This window comes from Lichenostomus cassidix, chromosome 7 (genome assembly GCF_008360975.1).
Source record: "Lichenostomus cassidix isolate B80296 chromosome 7, HeHo_3.0, whole genome shotgun sequence".
In the NCBI taxonomy this organism is placed as follows: Eukaryota; Metazoa; Chordata; class Aves; order Passeriformes; family Meliphagidae; genus Lichenostomus; species Lichenostomus cassidix.
This window is the reverse complement of record NC_139488.1, coordinates 28,635,775-28,658,233: the sequence shown is the minus strand read 5'-3', so window position 1 is coordinate 28,658,233 and position 22,459 is coordinate 28,635,775. Positions and strand designations below refer to the sequence as shown.

Below are 22,459 nucleotides of genomic sequence, written 5' to 3'. Positions count from 1 at the left end.
GTCCTGCCAGGTCCTGCCTCTGCCCACAGTTCCTGTAACATGACCACATGCTTTTGGTAGCAGAGTTGCTCAGGGAGAGAAGCCAGGGGTGAGGGACCTCTCTGAGGTCCCCAAAGCAGATCTTAGACATAACAGCATTTAATTTATAGCTTAATTTAAACACTTTAACAAAAGATTATTATGGAATTTTCTACAGCACAGCAGCAGCTCACTTACAAGCCTAGCTTACAGATCCAAAGTACTTAAGAATCTAGGAGAGCAGCATTCACAGTACATTTGCTGCAGGTTGTTCACACTCACATGCACACAGACCTAAAGAGTCGGCACAAGGTATGAACCTTTGAAAAATTCCCCGAGTTCAGTGAAGTACTCATGTTGGATTCCTTGCATCTTCTCAACAGGTGAAGGGCTGAGCCTCGAGGAGGAGGGTATCAGGCTCTGTCATTGGCAGATTTGTGACTGGTCATTCTAGCTCGAAGCATCTATGATGACAGAATAGCATTTTCCTCCCAGCTGTCCTTTGGTGCATCTCAGTCCACTCCTGCCCATTGTCAGAAATCCCCATGGGAGGCTCATTGAAATGTGAGGCTTCATGGGGAATTACCATGTGTGGAAAGGAGAAAACACCCCTCCCAGGGAGGCAGCCCCACCTCTTGTGTGGAGAGGTGCTGTTGTCACCGGAGGATTTTATCTTTGGGCACCCAAACAGAGTCCTTGGTGCTTTGATCAGTGCAATCGATGAGCAAAGACCCTGTCAAGGAGGGCTAAGGGGGCTCTGGCAAGTGCCCAAGGCAGAAACTGATCCTGTTTCTCCTCAAAGAGTGCAATCTCTGGGTCAGCTTGATCACCTTATCCTGTGCCAGGGGTCCTGCTCATACTGGCACAAAGACAACTTGGGCTCCACTTGGGAGTCAGGTGGGACATTCTGAAGCCCATCTATGTTGTGCTGCAAGAAATTGCATTGAAGTAATTGAGAATTTTTTTCTAAGCCCTGTTTTCCTGAAATCCAGTCAAGATATTTTAATGGATTGGAGGGAAAGAATAAATCCCATTAGACTGCAAGGGAGTTGGAGGCAGCCAAGGGTTCTTGACACCTCTAAGGCTCTTATGTGCTTGATGAGGTCTCAGTCAGTGCTATATTTGTCTTGCAGTTTTGATTTAAAAATGCCAATAAGGTTTTCTTAAAATCAGCTTCTGGGATGAAGAGATTGCAGGAAAATCTCCCATTTTATTTAAAAGCTACAAAAATGATTGTAATTTTTTTATTGCTTAGGAAGCTATAAGAAGGATGTTTTTCATTATAAAAGGCTTGTGCTCCTTCTTCTCCTGCACTGTGTGGAAGGTGTTTGCCATAGTCAATATCCAAAGAGAAAGCTCATTTGTTAGGCAAATGTATATTTTGCAGGGTTTATTGGGGAAAGGGAGAACACTTTTTGTTTGACTTCTAAGCAAATTGTTTTCAGGTTAGCTCCGTGCCTCCAAAGGGCACCGAGGAGGATTTAGCCTCTTCTGGAATCACCCTGCCTTGTTTGCACAGCCGAGAGCACGGCTGGTGATGGATAACAACCGAGGGGTGATGCAGGCACCTCTGCTTCTCTGTTTGCAGGAGAAGGCCATCTCCCAAGGAGCAGATTGTGGTGACTCCATCCTTTGCAACAGTAGGCATGGAGACCAGGCAGCTCACCGAGGAGAACGCAGACTTCGCCTCACGGGACCGCTATCACCAGTCCTCCCTCATCAGCAGAGAGGAATTTGGGAGCCAGTTCCAGTGAAGGACACACGCGGAAAAAAGAAAATCAATCCGTTACTTCAAAAAGCATTTAAAGTGCTAATGGCTGCCACGGGTGCCTTGTGAAATGCTTGAATGTACGCACAAAGGATGTGAACAGCTATTTATGTATTTGAGGCTTGTTTGTTTATGCAAACTACAGCATTGATGGGTTTCAAATCTTACCCAAAATGAGGGGGGAAAATGGAAATGAAAGGACCAGTCCAGGGAAGTGATGAGTTACTGAGGACAGTATAACCCTTTTAAAGAATTCAATTATTAGCCCTATTGAGTTCTAAAAGCGGTTGCCGCTCTAAAAGCTTACAACACCCCATTTCAGATGTCCTCTGGGTGACTGGGGACGCTCTGCCTGGGAGCAGTGACACTGACAGCAGGAGCTGGTGCCCCACTCCCAGCTCATCCCACGGATGGATGCGACCTTCCAGGTCAATTCACTTCTCCTCTCGGCATGAATTTCCCTGCTTGTAATACAGTAATTTTCTACCTCAGCATTTCAATTACCAAGGTCTTAGAAAGTACTTTAAGGCGTTAGACAATAGGCCAGAATCAGTGGCAAGTACAAGAAGATTATGAAGTATATTCACAACTGAAATTGCACATTTGTATGCAGTAATGCAGAATAATGACCTCTTCTATAAAACTGTGAAATTATGTCTTAGAAGCTGTTCGTAGTTATTTCCCACATCCTTTCTGATGTGAGACCTGAGACCTGACAAAATAGCTGGGCCCACTAAGAGCATCTCCTGGCTGAAGGGACAGATGATTCAGAATTGCTTTAACAAAATGAGTTTAGCCCCAGCACCACACATCAGTTCTAACATAAGGAGGAGGGGGAAATCACTGCCTTTCACTTTGTTTCATCTCTGATAATTTCAGCCTTTTGATTATTTATTTCTCCTTCTGTGCAATAAAAGCCTGAGACACCAGGAGCTCCTGTCCATCCTTTCTGAGGGCACACTCAATGCCTTTGAGCACCATTCCACTTGCCAGTGCTCAGTGCCCAGTTGTTAGTGGGTGGGGTGGGACCCTCCATCCCATTCCATGGTCTGGCCAGCTGCAGCTTCAGCTCTTTCACTTTTATTCCAGAAGGAAGCACAGGAGGCTTTCTGCTGACATGGAGAAAAGAGCCACCTTGGCGCACTGCAGAAAGTGTATTCATTTTTCAAGGTTGCAGGTTTTTTACTAAGTGCTTTTAACCTTGATTACCTCAATAGTGGCAAGAGGAAAGTTGTGTTTGTGTGACTAGCTCAGAGCCATCTCATATTGGTCATTCAGTGTTGGAAACACTCCTTTCAGGATTTCTTCCTGCCTGTCTGCCTGCCTGGCTCTTGATGTTGGTTTCCAAAGACTCTGAATCTGTTGTGTGGATTGTGGGTCCCTGTTGAAGCTTTCCCTGGGGCCAGTGGCTCCAGAGAGCCTTCCCTGTGCTTGTAGCATCCTTAACCTTGGCAGATGCCCCTGCTGTGCAAACTCCAAACATTCCCCAGTGCTACCCCACTGCTGGCAAGCCCTTGGTGCTGTGTTACAGTTCCACACCCAACCATAATGCCATTCCTGTAAAACACTGTATTTCATAAAGTCCAGCCACATGCATGGTCTCTTTCCTCCCAAGTCGAGGATTGCCCAGCTCTGCATTTCTCTGTATCTTGAACAAAAGAAAACCCCAGAGTGTGGCATGAAGAGATTAATAGGGAGAAATTCCTAGGTAGCTTCTTTGTTAGCTATTAAACAATTTAATTGCCTTGTTAAAATAAGACATGAGTCAGGAGATCCAGAGAGGGAGGGTGGAAGGTCCCTTGGCTGTGTACCTTGCTCACTGGGAAGATGCACTGGTTGAAACCAGATGATTTGGTGGAGTGTTTGCCTCTCCAAGACTGCAGCCCCTGCTCATTCCCAAAACTGGGATGTGATGGGCCAGACATACAAACAGTATCCCTTGGCCTAGCACTACTGGGAGGGGTCCCACAGCTTTGCTTTCAGCTGAGTGTGCAGGAGTTGTCCCCTCTGCTGCCATCATTGTCCAGCAGCCCTTTGCACCTGAGCATCCTCTGGAAGCATTCCAGTGGTGTTTGTGTGGTGGTGAAGCCTTTGCAGGCTGCCAGGGAAAGGCACTGTGCTGTGCCATGCAGGGGCCTGCTGAGTGGCCATCCCAAAGGCTCTGGGGTGCAGGGATGGGTTGTGCCTTGGTATTCCTGGAAAAAGGCAGTGCTGGCATCAGCACCGGATGGCCATTGCTGCTCTTGAGACCTGGCAGTGCAGGAAATGCTCTGCAGAGCACACTGTTCCAGGGCTTTCTGGTGTTTGGGCTCCATGTGCTGCTGCTGGAGAAGCTCTGCACCTCCTGCTCTGACACCTCCCTCCAGCAAGCACAGGCACCTCCACCTGGCAAGCATAGGCACCTGGTCCTTCTCTTGTATCTGCAAGGGAGAAATGCATCGCACAAGGCTGATTTCCTTGCTCCATTACAGGTTATGAGTACAACAACCTTCCTGGGTAATGCATGGAAAGGGACATGCTGATCTTCCCAGCAGCATTAGCTCTGGTGTAGCTGATAGTAAGAGTGGCAGGAAGCCTTGTTTTAGCACCAGTTATCCTGCAGTCTGAGCAACATTGGAGACTCCATGAGTCCAGGCCCTATGGGCATGCAGGGCTTTGCACATCAAGGAAACTTTTCCTGCAGGAAAGAAAGAAATTATGATGATGATGATGCAAGAAGTTAAAATGTTCTGTAATGGGTCAAGGTGTGCAAATTTTTTTTTTTGAGAGATGTGGATATGGCACATGGTTTTGTTCCTTTTGAAGACTCCAACTGTAAATTGATGGCTCTGCTTTTGATGGTTTCCTTTGCAGAGCATGCAAGCACAGAAGGTTGTTGAAGATAAATATTTTATTACTTGCCTTGAAGTATTGCCTGGAATCTCATTCTGCATTTGTGATCCCTTAGCACTAAGTGGGTCCAGGAATTAGAATTTTCTGCCTCAAAAAACTTGCAGCATAAATAGTTAGGACTAAGAATGGGCAGAAGAACAGTGAAGTTTTGTTGTGATATTGGCATTAAGAGACAGTTTCTCAGTTGGTATAAATTGTTATCCACCTGGATCTGTTTCCTATTAGGTGTCTGCACAGAGAGAATCAAGGGTATCAGCATGGCTGAATTTAGGCACAGGGGGCTCTCTGTACCTCATGAGCTGGTTTGCTCTCACCCATGTGCCTCTGATTTAGATTCAGGCAGGCAGAGTTTCTTAAACAGCATCATACTCACACCTGCAAGGTCAGAAGAGATTTGCTGAAGCACAGGAGCCAGCCTAGGATTAACATTTAGGTTAGTGGGAAATGGAGGTTATTTGAATTATTGCCCTTGCCTGGTGAATTTTAGAGAAGGTAATTACAGGGATGAAAGAGAGAAGGTTTTGTAGACAACCTATAAATTTGTTAGCTGTGTATGGAAGTGGAATATAATACACTTGTTATGTTCTGCAGTGGTGTCTTGCTGCAACCCAGATTTGGCATAGCATCCCTTAAACCTAAGACAAGGTGAGACCTCAGCAGTAACAGCCTTAAAAGCTACGGATGAGAGGCTCTAGCAGCAAACTGCAGGCTAAAAATAAATCACTTTAAAGCCCATACGGCACAGGAGAGGCTCCTTTTCTTTCTGCCTTCTGCTCCTTGTGGCTTTTTTCACATTATTTTTATGCTCACATCCCCCAATACCTGGGATTGCCCCCCTTGTGCAAGAGCAAACAGAAGCACAGGTGTTCCCAGAACCTTAGTGGTCAAGGAGCACACCTGTAACTTTATTGGATCCAAGTGTCACTTTTAAATTTCACTGGGGGCTTCTTTCCAGATTTAAGGGCACTGCTCCGAAGTGTTTAGCTCAGCTCCAATATGTCTGGGTGCACTCCAAACCAGAGCGGGCTGAAAAAGGTCCTGAAAGAAATAAATAAGAAATTTAGAATTGCTTCTTCCCAGATAGATTCGGATGGGTGATTTATTTATTTTTCCCCCAGAAAATAAGGGATTTTTTTCCAGTGGCAGAGTTTAAAATGCAACATCATTTCAAGTTGTGCATTTTTCTGTGAGGGATGAAGAGAGATCACAAGACCTGTATCCATCCTGACCTCCAAATGTCAAATATCTGGAACAGGCTGCTTCCAACGGAGGTACAAGGCAAGCAGTTCTTGTTAAAATAAATCAATAAAATACCACCACCCCAAAAATTTCAAGAAAAGTGGTCAGGTATTAAGTGCCTTTTGGATGATTGGTATCCATTAATGGATGGCTTGCGGCATCAAGAGGAGATGGGAAGGTAATTAATTACTCAGTTAGGAACTATTTGTCCACTTTGGAAACTCAGGGCTTTTAATAACAAATTCCAGGAGGAGAAAATATTCACTTTGTACCTTAATTCATCATCAGCTGAAAACTTGTCTGAGGTTTATGAGCCTGATCCAAGTTTTGGACAGATCTGGGATGAGTTTCAAGGGAGCTGCAGGAGTTTCATGACATTGGCTGTGCCGTGACAGGCTCCTATGGACCCAGAGAGAAGGGACAGGTCACTGTAATCCTCACAAAGTGCTACAGAGATGCCTCTTCTGCACAGACTCCTGTGGTTTTTAGTGATTTAACACCAAAACAATGTTGAACCCAGCAAATTTGGTCACATGTCTCTACACCCTCAATCTGGAGAGTGTAAATCAAGGTGAAATAAAAACACACTGTGTTTTTACTCCCCCAAAACAAGGCAATGGGTGGGTTTCAATTGACCAATATCAATCATGTTTTATATATAGCTTTGTTGGGAGCTTCCTGTCTTGATGAGGTTGTTTGTTTGTTTGTTTTTGACTCTCTTGCTGGAATGTGCTGGTTGCTTTCAGATGGAAGTGTGAGTAAATGTGTTTGTACATAATTCAGGGTGATGTCTGAGGTCGCAGCCTCTTCCAAGAGGATGCTGTGGCATTACTTGACATCAGGCTTTGCCTGTCCCATCTGGCTCCTCAGACATGATTCCATGCATTTAAATCTCCTATTAGCTTGTGCTCCCGAGGAGGGAGGGGAGCAGCCCTGGGCCTGGAGCTGTCCTGGAATGAGTATCAGCAGGATGCAGCAGCAGAGTGAGTAGTTGTGCCATGGGGATAGACAACTCCAGCACCACATGGGGGAAAACAAGTGCTGGTGGCCTTCACTGAGTGCTTGTGCTCCACACAGCCACCTTCATCCTGCCACAGTGCTTCCTTCTGCCACCACTGCAGCTTCTTTCCCAGCCTCCCAGAAGGTGTCAAATGCAGAACGTGAGGGGCAGGGTTGGTATCCCCTCCACACTCCCCTCTGCAGCTCCCACGGGTAAAACAGCATTTTTTGGAAAAAACCCCACAACAAAGTGAGATTTTTTTTTTTCCTCTGTTGTTTTCACGTGGCTGTTGAAACTGGAGCTCAAAAATATCAGTCATAAATTGAGTCCTTCAGTGCAGTGATATTCCTTATGAAGCCATGAAGGTAGGAATGAAAAATAAGATGGCAGGAAAACACAGTAGCTTTAAATTTACAGGCACTAAACCTTGGCAAGTCAGGCACCTGAGGGGGAAGGGACTGCATTTGGGAAGCCTGAAACTGCCTGAATATTGGTGTTTCCTTTCCAGGTGCTTGTAAATAATGTGCTGCTCGTGACTGGAACCATGATGGAGAGAGGAGAGAGGAGAGAGATTATTTTCTGATGGTAAATACTGGTTTAGGCCCACAGGTTCCCACTTGTGTGGCTTTTGCTGAGGCTGATGACAGCAGCAGCCTCACCCCTGCCAGGGGCTTCAGAGGCTGCAATGGCATTCCCAACTTGGTGCTGCTTTCCCAACCACCTCTATTAAGCTCTGCCAGGATGTGGCTCATTCAAGGGCAGCACAGAGCCTTTGGCCAGCATTTCCTGCACTCGGGCACACACTCCTCATGGTCACCCCTGCCATGGTCACAAGGGCCCTGCTTAGTTCAGAAATGCAGCAGGACAGGCTGATTTAATGGCTGTTTTGGGGAGGACATGATCTACCCCCTTCCCCCTACTCCCAGAGGGGATTCATCCAAGCCTTCCCTGCTTTCCCAGCTAGTGGCACTGCATGGTGGGTCCTGCTGTGGGGGCACCAAGGGGGGGAATGGTGAGACGGAATGATTCGATACAGACACAGGTTGTTCTTCCAGCGGTGTTTGTTTTGCATTTGCCTGGGTCTGCTACTGCTCTCGATGGGCCTGTTGACTGAAACAGTAGGAGGAATTTATTGAGACCTTTTTGGAACAGTATTCGATACCGTGCTTCCTGCTTGTTGGATTTACAGCTTGGAAGGATGCAGTGAGAGTGGGGAGCTGCTGTGTGGCTTAGATGTTGGGGAAGTCTCTTGGTAAAGGATGGGGAAAAGGGTGTGAGCTCCAGACTCGGTATTAGGGCCTTCAGGCTTGAGAGTGAGTGGACAGGAAAGCATCCATTTCACATCAGGGAGAGGTTTGGCTTTAATTTGCCCCCTGCAAATTAAATTTTTGCCCCCTGCCACCCTGAGGGTGCATCAGTGGTTTCAGAGAGGCTTCTGTGCCCCTTCTACTTTACTTGCATTGCACAGTTAAAAGTGTCAGATTTGCTGGTTGGCAAGGCTTTCCTTCCAGGAACTAACAAAACTTTCAGAAGAACTGTATTTATTATGGACATTACTTACTATCTTAGGAACTGGTAGCGGGGAGTCCTGCATTTCACGTATAAAGATATCCCCAAGTGTTTGAGCTGCTGCATTGCACTCCCTGCACTATCTCCCAAAGTATCAAAATACTTCACAGCTCTTCTCCTGAGCTTTAGCTGTGTATTGGTCTCTCTGTCTTATCAAGAAGGAAACTTTTTTTTGCACAACTATTCCATACAGAATGTGTAAATACCTGGACATAGAATGAAGGAGCCTCGGTAGATCAGGCATCTTGGCGCTGACTGCCTGTGGCTTCATTTGCCAGGACTGGGGTGCTTGCTTGTGTGATTGAAGCATAATCATGATTGGTTTGTGTTTCATGTCCCAAACCGACATGGCTTGACTTGTTCCTTGGGTTTAGACAAATTTGAAGGAAGAAGATGCCAAAAGCCGTAGGGAGTAAACTAGAGCATGGATTGATAGAGCAATACCTCAGAGTTGGCCTTTCCCAGGGCTTTCATCTGTGACTATTCAAGAACTAGAGTGAGGATTTCTGAGTGTGCTTCATGGTGCAGTGCTGTGGGAAGGTGCAGGAAAAAACACTCACACGTGGAGAGCAAAGCCCAGGAGCAATGGAGAGCAAGTCCTGTCGGGGTGAAGCCCAGGCTATTAAGGTGCTGCTGTGGGCTCATCAGTGCCACCTCTTGGGTGGATAGAGGCTTTCAGGGCAGTCCGTGTACATCAGCCACCGAATTCTGCTTTTGGTGACGGGCGAAAGGGGCGGTGGGGGGCTGTAGACCAGACCCCGGGTTTGTCCGAGGCTGCAGCCGTCCGGACGTGGCGAGTTGTCACCTGCCACCCTCCCCTTTGGAAGGTCGGATTCCGCTTGGCTTGTGGAAATCAAGTCTGATTCTGAACCAGCTCGAGGGAAAAGCATAGGGCCCAGGAGGTCGAGGGGAGAGGCTGGCCAGGATGGGTTTGTGTTCCCCGGGGAGGGAGAGCTCAGCGGGGACACTAAACCTGGCGCATCGGGATGCCGACAGCTCTGGCAAAGCCCAACCCATTGCTCCGCGGCGTGCTGTCTCCCAGACCCAGGAGCATGAACTTATGAAGGGGAATTTCAGAACAATGAAGGGAAATCCTTTGCCTCCCGTACAGCCCGGCCTGGGAAATTCACCACTACAAGAAGTTGCAGCCTCAAACGCTTCTGCTGGCTTTTAAAAGCGAGCCAGCTTTATAACCAAGAAACGGGTTGAAGTTATTTATCGAGGACTTGATTTCGATGGGAATTCAGTTCGGGGCTATCCAGTGTGGGAGAGGGAAGTGGGGGTGACGATGTGGGAGCGGGGGGGCCGTGCCCGCCGGGTGCCGCTGCGCGGGCTGTGCGCGCTGCCCGCATCCGAGCGCGGTGCCGATGCGCTCCGGGGCATCTCCGGCGGGCGGTGGGCACGGGGGTCCTGCTTGCCCCGTGCGGCTGCGAGATGCGGCAGGAAAAATAAAGTAAAAGTAAAACGAAGCGTGATTTTAATAATAACAACAACAACAACAATAATAATAATTATTGTTATTATTACTACTGCTACTGATGCCGCAGCCAGCCGGGCGAGGGAGCGGCGGCCCGACGGCTGCGCGGGGCGGGAGGGGGCGGCCGCTGGGGGCCGGGCCGGGCCGGGGTGGGGGGGGCCGTGGGGAGCCGGGCCATGCCGAGCCGAGCCGAGCCGCGGCTGGGTGATGTCAGGCTCGAGGAGGAGCCTCCGCCGCCTGCCCTTTTACTTTCGGGCGCCGGCACTTGGCCGCAGGCTGCTGCCGCTGCTGGCCGGGCCCCCCCCTCGCCCCCTCCGCTATGGGCACCCCGCACTTTTAAGGCGCCGCCCCGAGGGGGGGGCACGGGGAATTCATTAAAAATCGCTATTTCCGTGGTTATTCATTGCCCCGCTCCGGGTATGTGAACAACCACCCCCCTGCCCCCCCCGCCTCCCCTTCCATCCACCCCCAGCGCCATGCCGGCAGCCTGCACCCTGCTGCTGCTGCTGGGCTTGGGGCTGGTCCCGGTCCCACCGGCCGGGTCGCTGCCCCTCGCTTCCCCACGGCGTCTTCCTCCACCTCCCCCTCCTCCTCCTCCGTCCCGAAACCGCCTCGGCCGCCCTTCCTCGCCTCCCGCCGCGGGACACGCCGGCAGCCCGGGTGAGTGGGGATGGGGATGAGGGAAGGGCCGGGATTTCATCCCGGCAGCGGTCGTGGTGCGGCGCAGAGTGCGCGGGGTCCCACGCCACGAGAGACCCGCGCGATGCGGACCCCGCGCTCTCCCCACGGCATCGCGACTCTGGCTTGTGAGCATCCCGACATCACCCAGAGCTGATTCGGCTGCCAAGTGTAACACTCCCCCCCAGTTCCTTTCCCTTTTTAACCTTGCCCAGCTCATGGTGCTGACAGGCAGCTGCTTCAGTGGGTGAAGGTTTGTGATGGGAATGGTGGGTGGGAAAGTGTAAACACGTTGTAGCTGCGTGGACTGGCTGGAAGGCGAGCGGTGGAAACTTCATAGAGGAACTTGAGAAAGGTTTTGGGGGGCACCGGGAGTGCTGTCCACACGTATATACCCATCCAGGTGGGAAATTGGCGGCTCCTGTAGGTGGTGTTCAGGGTCTGGGTTGCTTCCTGCTTGTCTCCAGAAATGCCCTCATCTCACCTCAGGTACTAACCCCCATCAGGTGTGGGGACAGATGCTATCAGCTCTCCATAAATACCTTCTCTATCTATGTCGCCTACAGACTGTCAGATTAGTCATGTATAAAGTCACATTTTTCTTTGCATGCACATCTACAGTGGTGTTATCACGAGCAGTGCCTAGTTTTGTGCTTTACAAACTGTGCTGAATTCGGTTTCAGCACAGGATAAACCTTATTCTTCCCAGAACAGGCAGGGATGTTTCAAGTGTCATTCAGTAAACTGGCTCACTTACTCACCAAAGGAGGCACATAGCTCTAAGGATGACTAATTCTCAATGAGTTGGAAAGCACTGGGTGTCTGCAGGTGGTATAAGGAATCCAATATGTCAAATTAGTCCTGCGTAGGTTTTAAGTGGGTTTTAGGATTCATTGCCTGCCTAGGCTGGACTGTCAATTTTAATATTTTAATTTCTGATGTGGTGAGAATATCATGCTTTGGAACTTGGGGTTAAGTTTAGTTGCGTGGAGCTGTAAAATTTCAGGAAATGTGACCAAACTACATTTATACTTCACAAACCCAAGACGTGCCTTTGTAGGATGTATCCACACTAGACCAAATGTATAGCTGGGGATATCAGCTGGAATGTACCCTGCAGTGGATTAGAAAGCTCCTAACTAGCAGTGCTTGTGTGAGAGCAGCTTTGTGACTAGGATACTGCATGGAAATGAAGGAGATTTGGGTCTGTTCCCAGCTCAGTCACTTCTTTGTGCCACTCCAAGTATTGGTTTGCCCTCCAAACTGGGAGAGAATAATGCTATCTTACCTGCTACCAACCTTGTGAAGATAAAATCTGCAACTTGCCAGCAAAGTGCTCACCTATTATTTGATGAAAGCTGCGCAAATTCCTCAGTGGACAGAAAAAAAAATATTTAATTTCATCTCAGCTTTCGGTCTGGCATCTTTTCCTGTGACCTTGATGACTCCTGAGAGTCAGTGGAGGAATGCATTTCCTTTGTTAAGGGTCTGAAAAGCTCGAACTATCTGTCCACATGTTGGAAAAGCCATTTGTCAGACTACTAGTGCCTGGCTGCCTGGCTCAGCGGTGGAGGCTTTGCTCTGTGCAGCCAGGGCTCAGCAGCCACAGGTGCTTGTGAATTATGTCAGCCCTATCCAGAAGGAGCAGGGGATGCATGGTGAAGGAGTGATAAATAGCCCAGCAGTAGCTCGCTCCCCAGCAAACAGCATCATGAATTACACTGGGTCCTGACAGCTGCGATTCACTGGCTGTTAGCTCCAGCTCTAAGTCTGTCAGTCAGGGGAATTGTTTGGTGCTATGGGAGCAGGCTGGGGGGATCTCCTGAATCACTCTCAGGTTGAGTTGTAGACTCCTGAGAAATCCCTGTTTGTATCTCCACTGCTCCTGCCCCTCAGAGACATCTCCTACCTTTAAAAATGCTTGCTTGAAGCAGGGGAGCATTTCTTGTGAACTCATCACCCCAGCGCTACCAGGAAATGAAGATTACATCTCCCTTTGCAACAGTCTGAGGCTGGGCTGCAAAAGCTCTTTCTCAGGCAGGGCTTAGTGAGCAGATGGTGAGGCAGTGGGTGTAGAAATGGGGCTTTTGAGTCTCTCACAAAGCATGGGCCAGGGGAGCAGGGCTGTCCTCAGAGCCTCACTGCCTTCCTGGCTGGCTTGTGCCTCAGCCTGCATCTGCCACCCTCCTTGCCAGGCTCTCTGTGGGCTTGTCTGCTGGAGAGATGAAGACAGATGGCTTTAGCCTGTGTTTAAAACATGGTCTGAACCCAAGGACAGTAACACAGGGGAAAAAAAATAGGTGAAGTAGGAGCAAGAAAACTGGTGGCAGTAACATTAAAGCATTATCAAATCCCTCCATGAAATCCCTTCTGGCAGCTCCTGGGGGCTGAGGGAGCTGAAGGACACTGTCTGCCACTAGCCTGGGTCGGGTTGGGGTTTGGTTACAAGCTCAGTCTTCCTGCAGGTCTTGGTATTTCAGGTTCCCCATCTGTGAAATGGGAATAATTCCAGTGACATCACAGGGACAGCAGAGGTAGCACTGAGCCCCTGGCAAGTTGCTGTGGCTGGTGTCTCCCTGTTTCTGCCATATCCCTTTTCCTGCTATTTCTACCCACACAGGTGCCCTGCCACAGTGGCCAGCACAGCGTGGAGCTGCTGGCAATGGGCTTTCCCTGAGAAGCTGATCTGCTTTTCTGCCATCTGTGTCTGTCCTTCTGTCCCTTCTCCCTCTCTCCCACGGCAGGTGCCGCCTTTCTATGTGGCTTCCCTGATGGGAGCCCTGGCAGTAAGGTGTGAAATCACCTGAGAAGGAACCAGCTTTGGTTGCAGCAGAGATTTAGGCTGGCTGCTGGGAGAAGCTTTCCAGAACTCTTTGAGGGGGTGAACAGTCTGTATTTATTTATGTATATTTTTAATGTTCTCTCTGAAACTTTCTGCATGAGGAAGAAGCAAAGTTAGGAGCGAGGGAAGAAGATACTGAGGATGCTTGTTTGCACAAAGGTTGCCTCCAAACCTGCCTCACATTTTGCAGGACGTATTTTGTTGCTCTTGGGGGCAGAAGCCCGGCTCTCCCTGCAGCCACATTGATGCAGAGAGGTGTAAGATGCTGCTCTCTAGCTTTGATGCAATTTCAGGTGACCGTGGGTGGTGCAGGAAGGATGCTTCCTCCCCCTGTGGTGCAGGACAAGGAAGGATTGCCTCCCGTGCCTCTGTGTCACTATCAAAAGGCTGCAGGGTTTTCCTGTCTTGGGCATCTTTGCTGCTGCTCTGTGAGCTGTAAGTGGCTTTGGTTGGTGTGTTGTGAATGTGAAGTCCCTGGGGTTGTATGGATTTAGCTCTGCTCCTTTGGGGTGCATAATTTAAAGCAAAAAAGGAAGAAAAGGCATTTCAGAAAAGGGGGAAGACTGGAGATCAGCTTTCCTGCCTGTTCCACATCCCAAGCCACAGAAGGCAGCAGGGGTCATGCACTGACCAGCTGGGTTCGCATCAGTCTGTGGGAGCACTTTATGTGATATTTAAGTGCTAAATGAATGCAGTGTGAGAGATAATTGTGTGGCCTGGCTGGCAGGGAGCACACAGTGATGTGTATTGATTGACACCACCCTGCACAGTGACAGTGTGTGGGGAGCTGGGAACAGGACAGTGGGGAAGGGGAGAGATGCTGTAGCTGGAGCCCCTTACTGGGCTCCCCACACAGTCTGATTGCCCAGTACCAGACCACCAGTGCCAGCCTGTGCCCATTCAGCAGGTGTTGGCAGCATGTTCTGCTCCAGCAGCAACCACCACTTTGGAGGGATAATTTAACTTGCTTTATGTTTTTCTCATTGCTGGGAGGACATGTCTGCAGGGGCTGATGCCAGCCTTGCTAGTGCAGGGGTGCCTTCGTCAGCAAATATTCTTTTCACTATCAAAAGTTGCAGTTACTAATATGTTTAGAGGAGTGTGGAGTTTCTGGTACCACTTGTTTCTCTCACCTGCTCTTACAGATCCCAATTTTTGGGCTGGCAGTCAGAAACCCTCTGTGACTGAGCTCTCAATTTGTTGTCTGTGCTCCATTCTACTCATCTGCAGGGAGCATGACACAGCTGCTGAGACTGACAGCTCCATCACATCACATACCTCAGAGGTGGCAGAGGATTTTGCTCATTTAGCAGAGGGGTTATGGTGCCAGATTAGAAAGGCTGTTGCTTTTGGTGGTCATAGTGAAAATTAATGGATGCTGCTGACCGTGCCTGTGCATCCAAAACATAAAAGATGAAACTTGGTAGCTTCAGTCTAGTTCTGTTGGTTTTGATTAAGCATTCATTCATGCTAATAATGCCAACAGAATAAAGACCTATTTCAGTTACAGAGCTAATCAAGCCAATAAAACCTGTCAGTACAGTGGTAGTGTTTCAGTGCTGTGGTGCAGAGATTAAGGCATCACCAATGTCTGCAGCTCTTCTTGGCCAGCACTGGGGGTTCCCCTGGAGTTGGAGCTGTGTACCATTTCCAAAATAAGGGTAGCTACAGAGTGACAAGGTTCAGCTGTGGCTGAGCCTGCTGACTTTTTGCAGCACAGAAATACTGTCTTTTCTGCCTGTTTGTGCCCAGTCCAGCTACCTGTGCCATGCATGGGGTGCTCCAGGCAGGGCTGCAGCCTCTGAAATACCCCCAGAGAAATGATTTGGAGCTGGATAGGTTGCAGATAGCCAGTGTAAAACCTCTGGATTCTGGCTGTCCTCCTCACATAGTTGCAAGAAAGTTTCTCTGGTATGGAGGGGTGAGGAGTGTCTGGGGGAGTCAGGATATCTCTGGGCAGACAAGCAGCACTGCTCAAACCTGGGCTGGTCCACTTGGACATGCACAGAGCTCCTCTGGAAAGAGGCAGAGCCAGATCCTGGCACCTGCTCTGGTATCCTTCTGCTGCTGAAATGGTGCAAAGAAGCACTAGGGCAGTTCCACCAGCCAGAGTGTCAGAAGGTGCTCCAAGCAAATCAAAGCTTGGTTGTTTGGAATATTCCCTGGACAATGTTCAGTACAAAATCCATAGTCTGTAGCTTGTGAGTGAGCTTGTCACGAGGCCTGAATACCCCAAACCTAGGCCCTGTTATTTACATTCAATTGAAGATGTAGGTCACACAATAGGTTTTTTCTCTTTCCTGAATGGCTGAGCACAGAAGGCAGAATCCAATTTTCAGTGGCAGCAGACCTGATTACAAATTCAAATTTTTATTTCTTTGAGCAGTTTTTGCAACATTTGCATTGTAATTTGTTGTTTCTGTAAATATGAGAGGTTTGCTTGATGGTGTATTCATCCAGAGGAGATGCAAGAGGGCTACAAGCACAGGCTTGGTGAAAGAGTGAAGTCTGTGGGTGCCTCTCAGGAGAAAATGGTTTTGTCACATCTGGCAGCTCTTCTCTCTCACTATTTTCTCCGTGCATGCAGCTGATATGTGTGCACCCATTACCATATATTTTTTAATGCCCAGATGTTATATATATAACATCCTGCTGCTTCAGCAAGGGGCACAGTTCATGCAGAGTCCGCGTTCATCCTTTCAGGCTGAAATCATTCACATCTGAGGACAAGGAGAGAACTTTCCCACCCAAAAGGGAAATGATGTTGCATTACTGAGCGACCAGCCCAAGTAATAATATAATCTTAGAAAAATGCAGATCCCTTGAGTAAAGGAAGCTCTGTAAACTTCAGCTCCTCCAAACTCTTAGTTTAGCTGTTGCCTGTGCTGTAATAACTCTGCTGTCAGACCCAGTCTACTGAAGTGCTCTGGAGAGAACAGGGGTAAAAGGGAATAAGAAACAGTTCCTGCTTAAAATAAGGCCCTCTTGTAGGTTCTGAATACGGTGAGGTAAATAATACAGATTTTAGGACCTTGAGTCACATCCCTTCTTTGCTGTTAAATTGTTTTTTAACTCGCCTGGGTGCTGGAGAGGGTGATGGCCACCCATGGTCATGAAGTCTTGGAGAAGGGGCAGACAGAGCCAGGGTGAGCAGAGGGATCAGGTGGAGGAAGGTAAAATGATGCAAGGTTTCCACTCCTTGGGGTCAAAAACCTGATTGTATAAAACCAGGGGAGAAATGCTGGTTTTTAGAGTTGTCAGTGTTTGGGCAAACCCATGGGAGAGAGAATCTGAGAAAATTAGTCTGTGAGTAATACCTGTGGTTTGTTCTCTTCTGCTTGCCACAGGATGGGTGACGTTAGTGTGTGCTGTGGTTTATTTTGGGCTCTGTGGGTGCTGAGTGTGCACAGGTCCCAGGGCATGGACCAGGCCATGGGGATCCCCCTTGGGCTGGGTGCAGCAGCTCCCCAAGTTGGACACTCGCTGCAGTCTTCTCTAGTGAAGTGCTGGTCTTCACAAAACCTGTAGGAACCTGCTGTCTTGGAGGTCTCTGCTTTCCAGACTGATATGTTTTCATCTATGAGGACAAACAAAGCTGTCTGAGGAGCTTTATCTCTTCAGAAACCAGTATGAAATGCATGACATATAAAAATAATATTTAAAAAGTGCCTGAAATGCAGAAATGGGGTAAAATAACCCACAAACTGTTGCTGCTTCCGTGCTGCTGCCCCCATTCCTCTGTGGCTTCAGATAGAGCTATTTCCAGCTGCCTATCGTCTGTGCAGGCAGGGCTGTTGAGGAGGGTTGTATCTGCTTTTCCATCTGCTGTGCCCTTGACTTGGAGTCATTTGATAAATAGGTTTGCAGTTGGTTACTTAAGCATCTCCCAAGCTGCAGTCAGCATCTCAGCTGTGGGCGAGGGAGCACTGCTGCCAAAAGTCAGGATCTGTGTCAAGAGCCTCCTAAGATCTGGCTGTCTTTCCTTAAAACCCCAACTCCTGGAGTTGTCATTACAGGAGAATCACTTAGAGGGGTAGAAAAAAGGCTTCTGGCTGTTGAGGTGGTAGATAAAAATGCCTGGAAAACATTAGCTGCAAATCCAGGAGTCACAGAAGAAGCCCAGGTTGGGTGTATTTAAAATACCACTAGCTCAAAGTTATCTCCAGAAGCTTTTGAATCCAGACAGAGGGGTTGTTTCAGACACCCCTGCTTGACAGGGCTCTGCCAGTGCATCTGCAGGAGAATTCTGCATCTCCATTGTCCTGCTTTGCTGGGAGAAGAGAGGGGACACAGAGATGTGCAGGATAACACAGCAGCAGTGCTGATGGCAAACCCAGTTGCTCTCTGTCCGAATACCTTGTGCAAGCGCCTTGACCTTGGTGGGTTGACTCTCCACTGGGAGAAACAAGCTCCATCTGCTGTTTCACTCTTTGTGAGGACATGAAGCTGGGAGGACTTTTAAAACTGCTTTTGCAGCATTCTGACTGTGGTCTGGCTCTGGGTGATCATGTCACTTGCACTGTGACCAAATGCTGCAGGTCTTTCCCTTTGCTTTGCAGGGTGAGCAACCCGTCTTGGGCTTCCAATTTGGTGCTAGGAAAAAAGTCCTCTACAAGTGCCATGACCTTTGCAGTCCTTCTGCCAAGGCAAACACAGAGATGATTAGGGACCTTTTACACAGTGGTTTGATGGCAACAAGGCTCATGCTGCTGAAGTTTGGAAGAAAACAGCCTTCTTAACTCTGAGCTAATTTAGCTCTGAGATGAGCTCAATGGGAAGGGAGTGAGGAGAGATTTTAAGTGGTCTGATAGAAGCACATGTAAACTGTGCACAAAGGGTTAAGACAGCAGGGTTAGCTGCTGTCCCAGGGGTACAGCCAAGGCTGCATTTCCCAGAAGACATCGAGTTGCACACTCACATTTAGGGCGTTTTTCTCAGCATTTTTCAGCACGGTGTGATGGCAGAGGTTTTGAATGCTGTTACAAGATCAGTCTGACCTCTCGCCTCTATAACCAGCCAGTCATTGTGGTAATTTCTGCTACCAGAACCACCCTTAGATTCGTGCAAGAGCTCCAGAGCATGGAAGAAACTCTGTGCAGGCATTTTGGACTGATGGACAGGCTTCTTTGGTAGCAAAAGAGGGCTTTTTTTTCCTTGAAGAGGAAAAGGCACTAAAAGGCACTTCTGCATCTGGAGTGACAAGAGGAATTTAGATCTATGGAGTACAATTATTCACGTCACTGCTTGTTAGGATGCTGGTGTTAACACCCTTCCTCTTGTGGAAAATCTCTTAAGCCCCGAGGGCTGATGTGAAACGTCATGCTCTGGTGAACTTTGCCGAAGCGGCGATGAATCACACTAAGTTTGGCTTCAATATATTATCCAGAAGATACCTTCTGGGATAGCCCAGCAGGAGGGTACTGCTGCCCACCCACCCAGGGTGTCAGGATCTCTTCTGGGGGGAGGACAGCACTTTTTGGATTATGCATAAATTGCAGGTTGAGGTGGGAGTCTGGATATTTGAGGGGTTTTTCATTTTGCTTTGGTTTTGAGTGTTCTATAAAAGCAAAATGCAGGTCTGTAAGGGATCTCAAGACATCTCCCAAGGGATCTCGATACATCTCCCCTTGCAGGATCACCCCAGAAGATATTTATCTACCACTTTTTTAAAAATGAGAAGGGTTTCACAGCATCTCTGAATAGCTGTCCTGCTACATCCATGCCACTATAGGTAAGAAAACACTTCCTTATCAGGGAAACTGTAGCAGCTGTTAGTTAAACCTTCTGCAAAGAAATATCCCAGACAAGTGTTGGCCAGGTTTGACCCTGCATTGCTTGTAATGCAAACTCACAAACTGACAAGGTAATTTAGCAATTTGGGGAGGATATGCAAAAGGTAACCCTGTCTATTGAGCTCATTTCTATGCTGTGATGGGAATGATTTCCAGGAGTGGAAGCATCCACAGATCAACTGCGCATGATTTGCTTTCCTTGTCAATTGGAATCAAGGACCCCGATTGTGGAGCATAATACTGCTCTTGTAATTCAGCCTTTATCTTTGTGCCGGAGCTGGGCATAATTGTATCTGTGTCTGGAGGGACAAGGAGAAGGGTTTCAGTGGCTGGTGCTCACAAAGGCATCTTTAGAAACCTCCTTACCCCTGGTACAAGCTTGGTAGGGCTTAAATGAAAATACCCCTGAGTAGCTTTAGACATTTGAACAGTCATCATTGTTTGATTCAGATTTGGTTACAGGACTAACATCTAAATGTTAATTCTTTTTAGGACATTATCAGCTCTTTCAGCAAATGCAGAATGGGGCTGCAGTATTAGACTGGCAGCAAACCCTGCAGATAAAGGCCCTTTGAAAAGATGTTTCTTAGGAGGGAAACATAATCAAAGAATGCAGAAAATCATGAAGATGGTGTCTTCTTAGGAACAGGTAGCAAATACAATGCATGAAGAAAGCTAAATGAACAAGGAGGCTTTTAAACTGGGGAATGGGAGTAACAGCAATTTTGTGGCCTCTGAGAACAGTCCCCAGTGTGCAGACAGAGATCCTCATAATCCTGTCCTGCCAAGTGCTGGTACACCTGGAGATCACATGGTGCTGGATAAGCTGTGTCACATGCTGGGTTAAGGCTGAAATTGATGGTCACTTGACGGTGTGGATGTGTCAAGGCAGTTGATGTGAGGTGGCTCTGTGCTGGGTAATCTGGGTCTGTGTGGGGGCAGATGGGTTTTGGGTGCAGATTTCTGTCCTCTGAGTCCTCTGCGCTGCCTTGCTCAGCACACCGTGCCCATGTGCATCGAGGTGGGATGTGACCTCTCCCTGAGAGCCCTCACTGACAGCTCAGGATTGGTGACAGTCCAATCCTGTCCTTCTCCAGCACCAATTCCCACCGCTGGCCACATCTGAAAGAAGGTTTCTATCTTTCAGCCTCCCCGAAATGTGCAGAAAGGCCCTGGAAGTGGTAAATCCCTTCCCCCCGGTTCTCAGAAAGGAAATGTGTGACTGTAGTGGCAGAGTGGTGCCAGGAGTGGGGAGGGACCTCTGCTCCAGCTGCCCCTGGTCATGCTGCTCCTCTGCTTGGCAGTGGTGACCCTCCAGTGCCAGCAGGGAAGGACCTGGCTCATCCCCTGGAAGAAGGAGGTCCGGCGCCATCCTGAGCGCTGCCACCGCCGCTTCCGGCGGCAGATCGGCACGGTGTCATCTAGGAAATGCGATTTAGATCATCATCCTTTTGCAGCAGATGGGGGAAGGGAGGTGGGGGCCCTCGTCTCTTCTGGGGATTCATTTCTCTTTAAGCTGCTTTATTTTTTTGCCCATTTGCTTTTTTCTGCACCCCTTCACAAGTCTCACTGTCCCTTGCTGGAAGAGTAGGAGCCTCGAGAGCATCCATAGTTCCTGCTGCCATGACATCATGCCCTGCATCCTTCAGCTGGATCTCAGGCTTGGGCTACCTTCAGTTTTGCCCTGGAATGAGGCTGCATTTTGCTAGTCTACATGGAGGGAAGAATCCAGCGAGCCTTTTATCTGCATGGCACCAAATGGCATCTGCCACTTGGCAGTGTGATGATTCTCCTGCATCCAAGAGGGCTCTTCATCCTTCTCATCCCCACCACGTCCTTGAGAAGTTGCTCAGTTCTGAGGCTGGTCATCATCCCTGGTGTGACTGCCAGCCAGCAAAGCTCTTTGGCATGTTCTTAGTGAAGCACAGGAATAGTTCCCTGGGGAGCTCTTCTGAAGTACATTGCTGGAGTGAGGCTCTGGTCAAGACACCTGGACCAAAGCCCACCTGCATCAGTGAGCAGCATGGCCTACCCCCAGGGACCCATGGCAGCCCCTGGGTGCTCCCAGCATCACCTCTCAGCATTGCAGCACCCTCTTCCTACTCCTTCCTCCATCTTCCCAGAATTTATTGTCCCCTCCTGGCTGTGGGAAGCAGCTCCTGGGCTCAGATCACTTTGGAGCAGGGACCTGTGGTTTTCTTTCCAGAGTGGGATGTGAAAATACTGTCTTGTTTTCACCTGGGTCGGCACAGGGCTGAGCCCTCAGCCCCTGGGGGAGATGTGTTTTGGCACACATATGCTTCACGCTGCCTGGCATCACTTTTTGATGGGCATTGAGGTTTTGTGCAGAAAAATCTGTGCTTCAGCCCATAGTTCTTGTGGTTTTGAGTAAAATCCTAGATAATCACAAACACCAATAGTTTGGGTTTTTTTCCCCTTGCAAGATCTGTTTAAGTCAAATACAAGTCACTGAGCTTATACTGGGAGTAAATAAGCTACATGGAATGACTTTGGTTATCATGAGGTCACACAGAATGAGCTAATGCTCCCTTCTGGCCCGGAAATTGCAATTTCCAGACAGCAAAATTTCATCCTGCAGGTTCTAAACCTCTAGCACCTTTCCTTACAGGGGAGCTCAAGCTCCAGGTCTGTGCAGTGCTCAGCCCGTCATGAAGATGCTCACCTCATTATCCCCAAAACACAGCCCTGCTTGGGGGCAGGTTTCTTATATTGCCAGTTTAAGTGAACGTGGGCAGCTGATGTGGGGTGGAAGTCTTTAGATGGATTGTGATGTCCAGCTGGCATGCAAAGGGCAATGAATCTTTCCATAGCAGCAGTGAACCTGCTGCCCTGGAAATATTGCCCCTCTGAGATTTTCTCCAGTTGCAAACCTTGCAGACAAATTCCAGGTTTCTGGAACTATTCATGTGAGAGGTCTGGAGAAAGAGCCATGTTAGAAATGAAGTTGTGTGCTTGCAGAAGCTGACAGCAACATCATCCTGCTCCCTCCAGCCTGTTTCTTTCCACTTCACCAGCACTGTACACACCACCATGGATTTTTCTTTTTTTTCTTTTTTTTTCCCTTTCTTTTTTGCAGCCAGGATGTTTTTTCTTGCCTTTTTATTGTTCCAGTGACCTAGCAACTCCACTTTGGTGGAGCCCTGCCAGGAGATTTCCTCCCCAA

At 48.6% G+C, this 22,459-nt stretch overlaps 2 protein-coding genes across 6 annotated transcripts in view; both read left to right on the top strand.

The window, feature by feature from the left end:
* Nucleotides 1–2,718, top strand: part of SLC12A8 (solute carrier family 12 member 8) — a 49,890-nt gene extending 47,172 nt beyond the window's left edge. The window contains exon 14 of the mRNA XM_085066991.1: nt 1,607–2,718. Within this exon, the coding sequence (XP_084923117.1) occupies nt 1,607–1,772 (166 nt within the window). The 3' untranslated portion in view covers nt 1,773–2,718. The remainder of the gene's footprint in view (nt 1–1,606) is intronic.
* A 7,441-nt stretch (nt 2,719–10,159) lies between these two features.
* Nucleotides 10,160–22,459, top strand: part of HEG1 (heart development protein with EGF like domains 1) — a 51,258-nt gene continuing 38,958 nt past the window's right edge. For 3 of the 5 annotated variants that reach the window (XR_014853528.1, XM_085066988.1, XM_085066987.1), the window contains exon 1: nt 10,161–10,623. Coding sequence is in view for 4 of the 5 variants with exons in the window: in XM_085066988.1 (XP_084923114.1) it covers nt 10,440–10,623 (184 nt within the window). In the remaining variant the exon portion in view is untranslated. Of the gene's footprint in view, nt 10,624–22,459 lie in introns of all 5 variants that reach the window. The other 2 variants (XM_085066989.1, XM_085066990.1) reach the window with 1 other exon arrangement.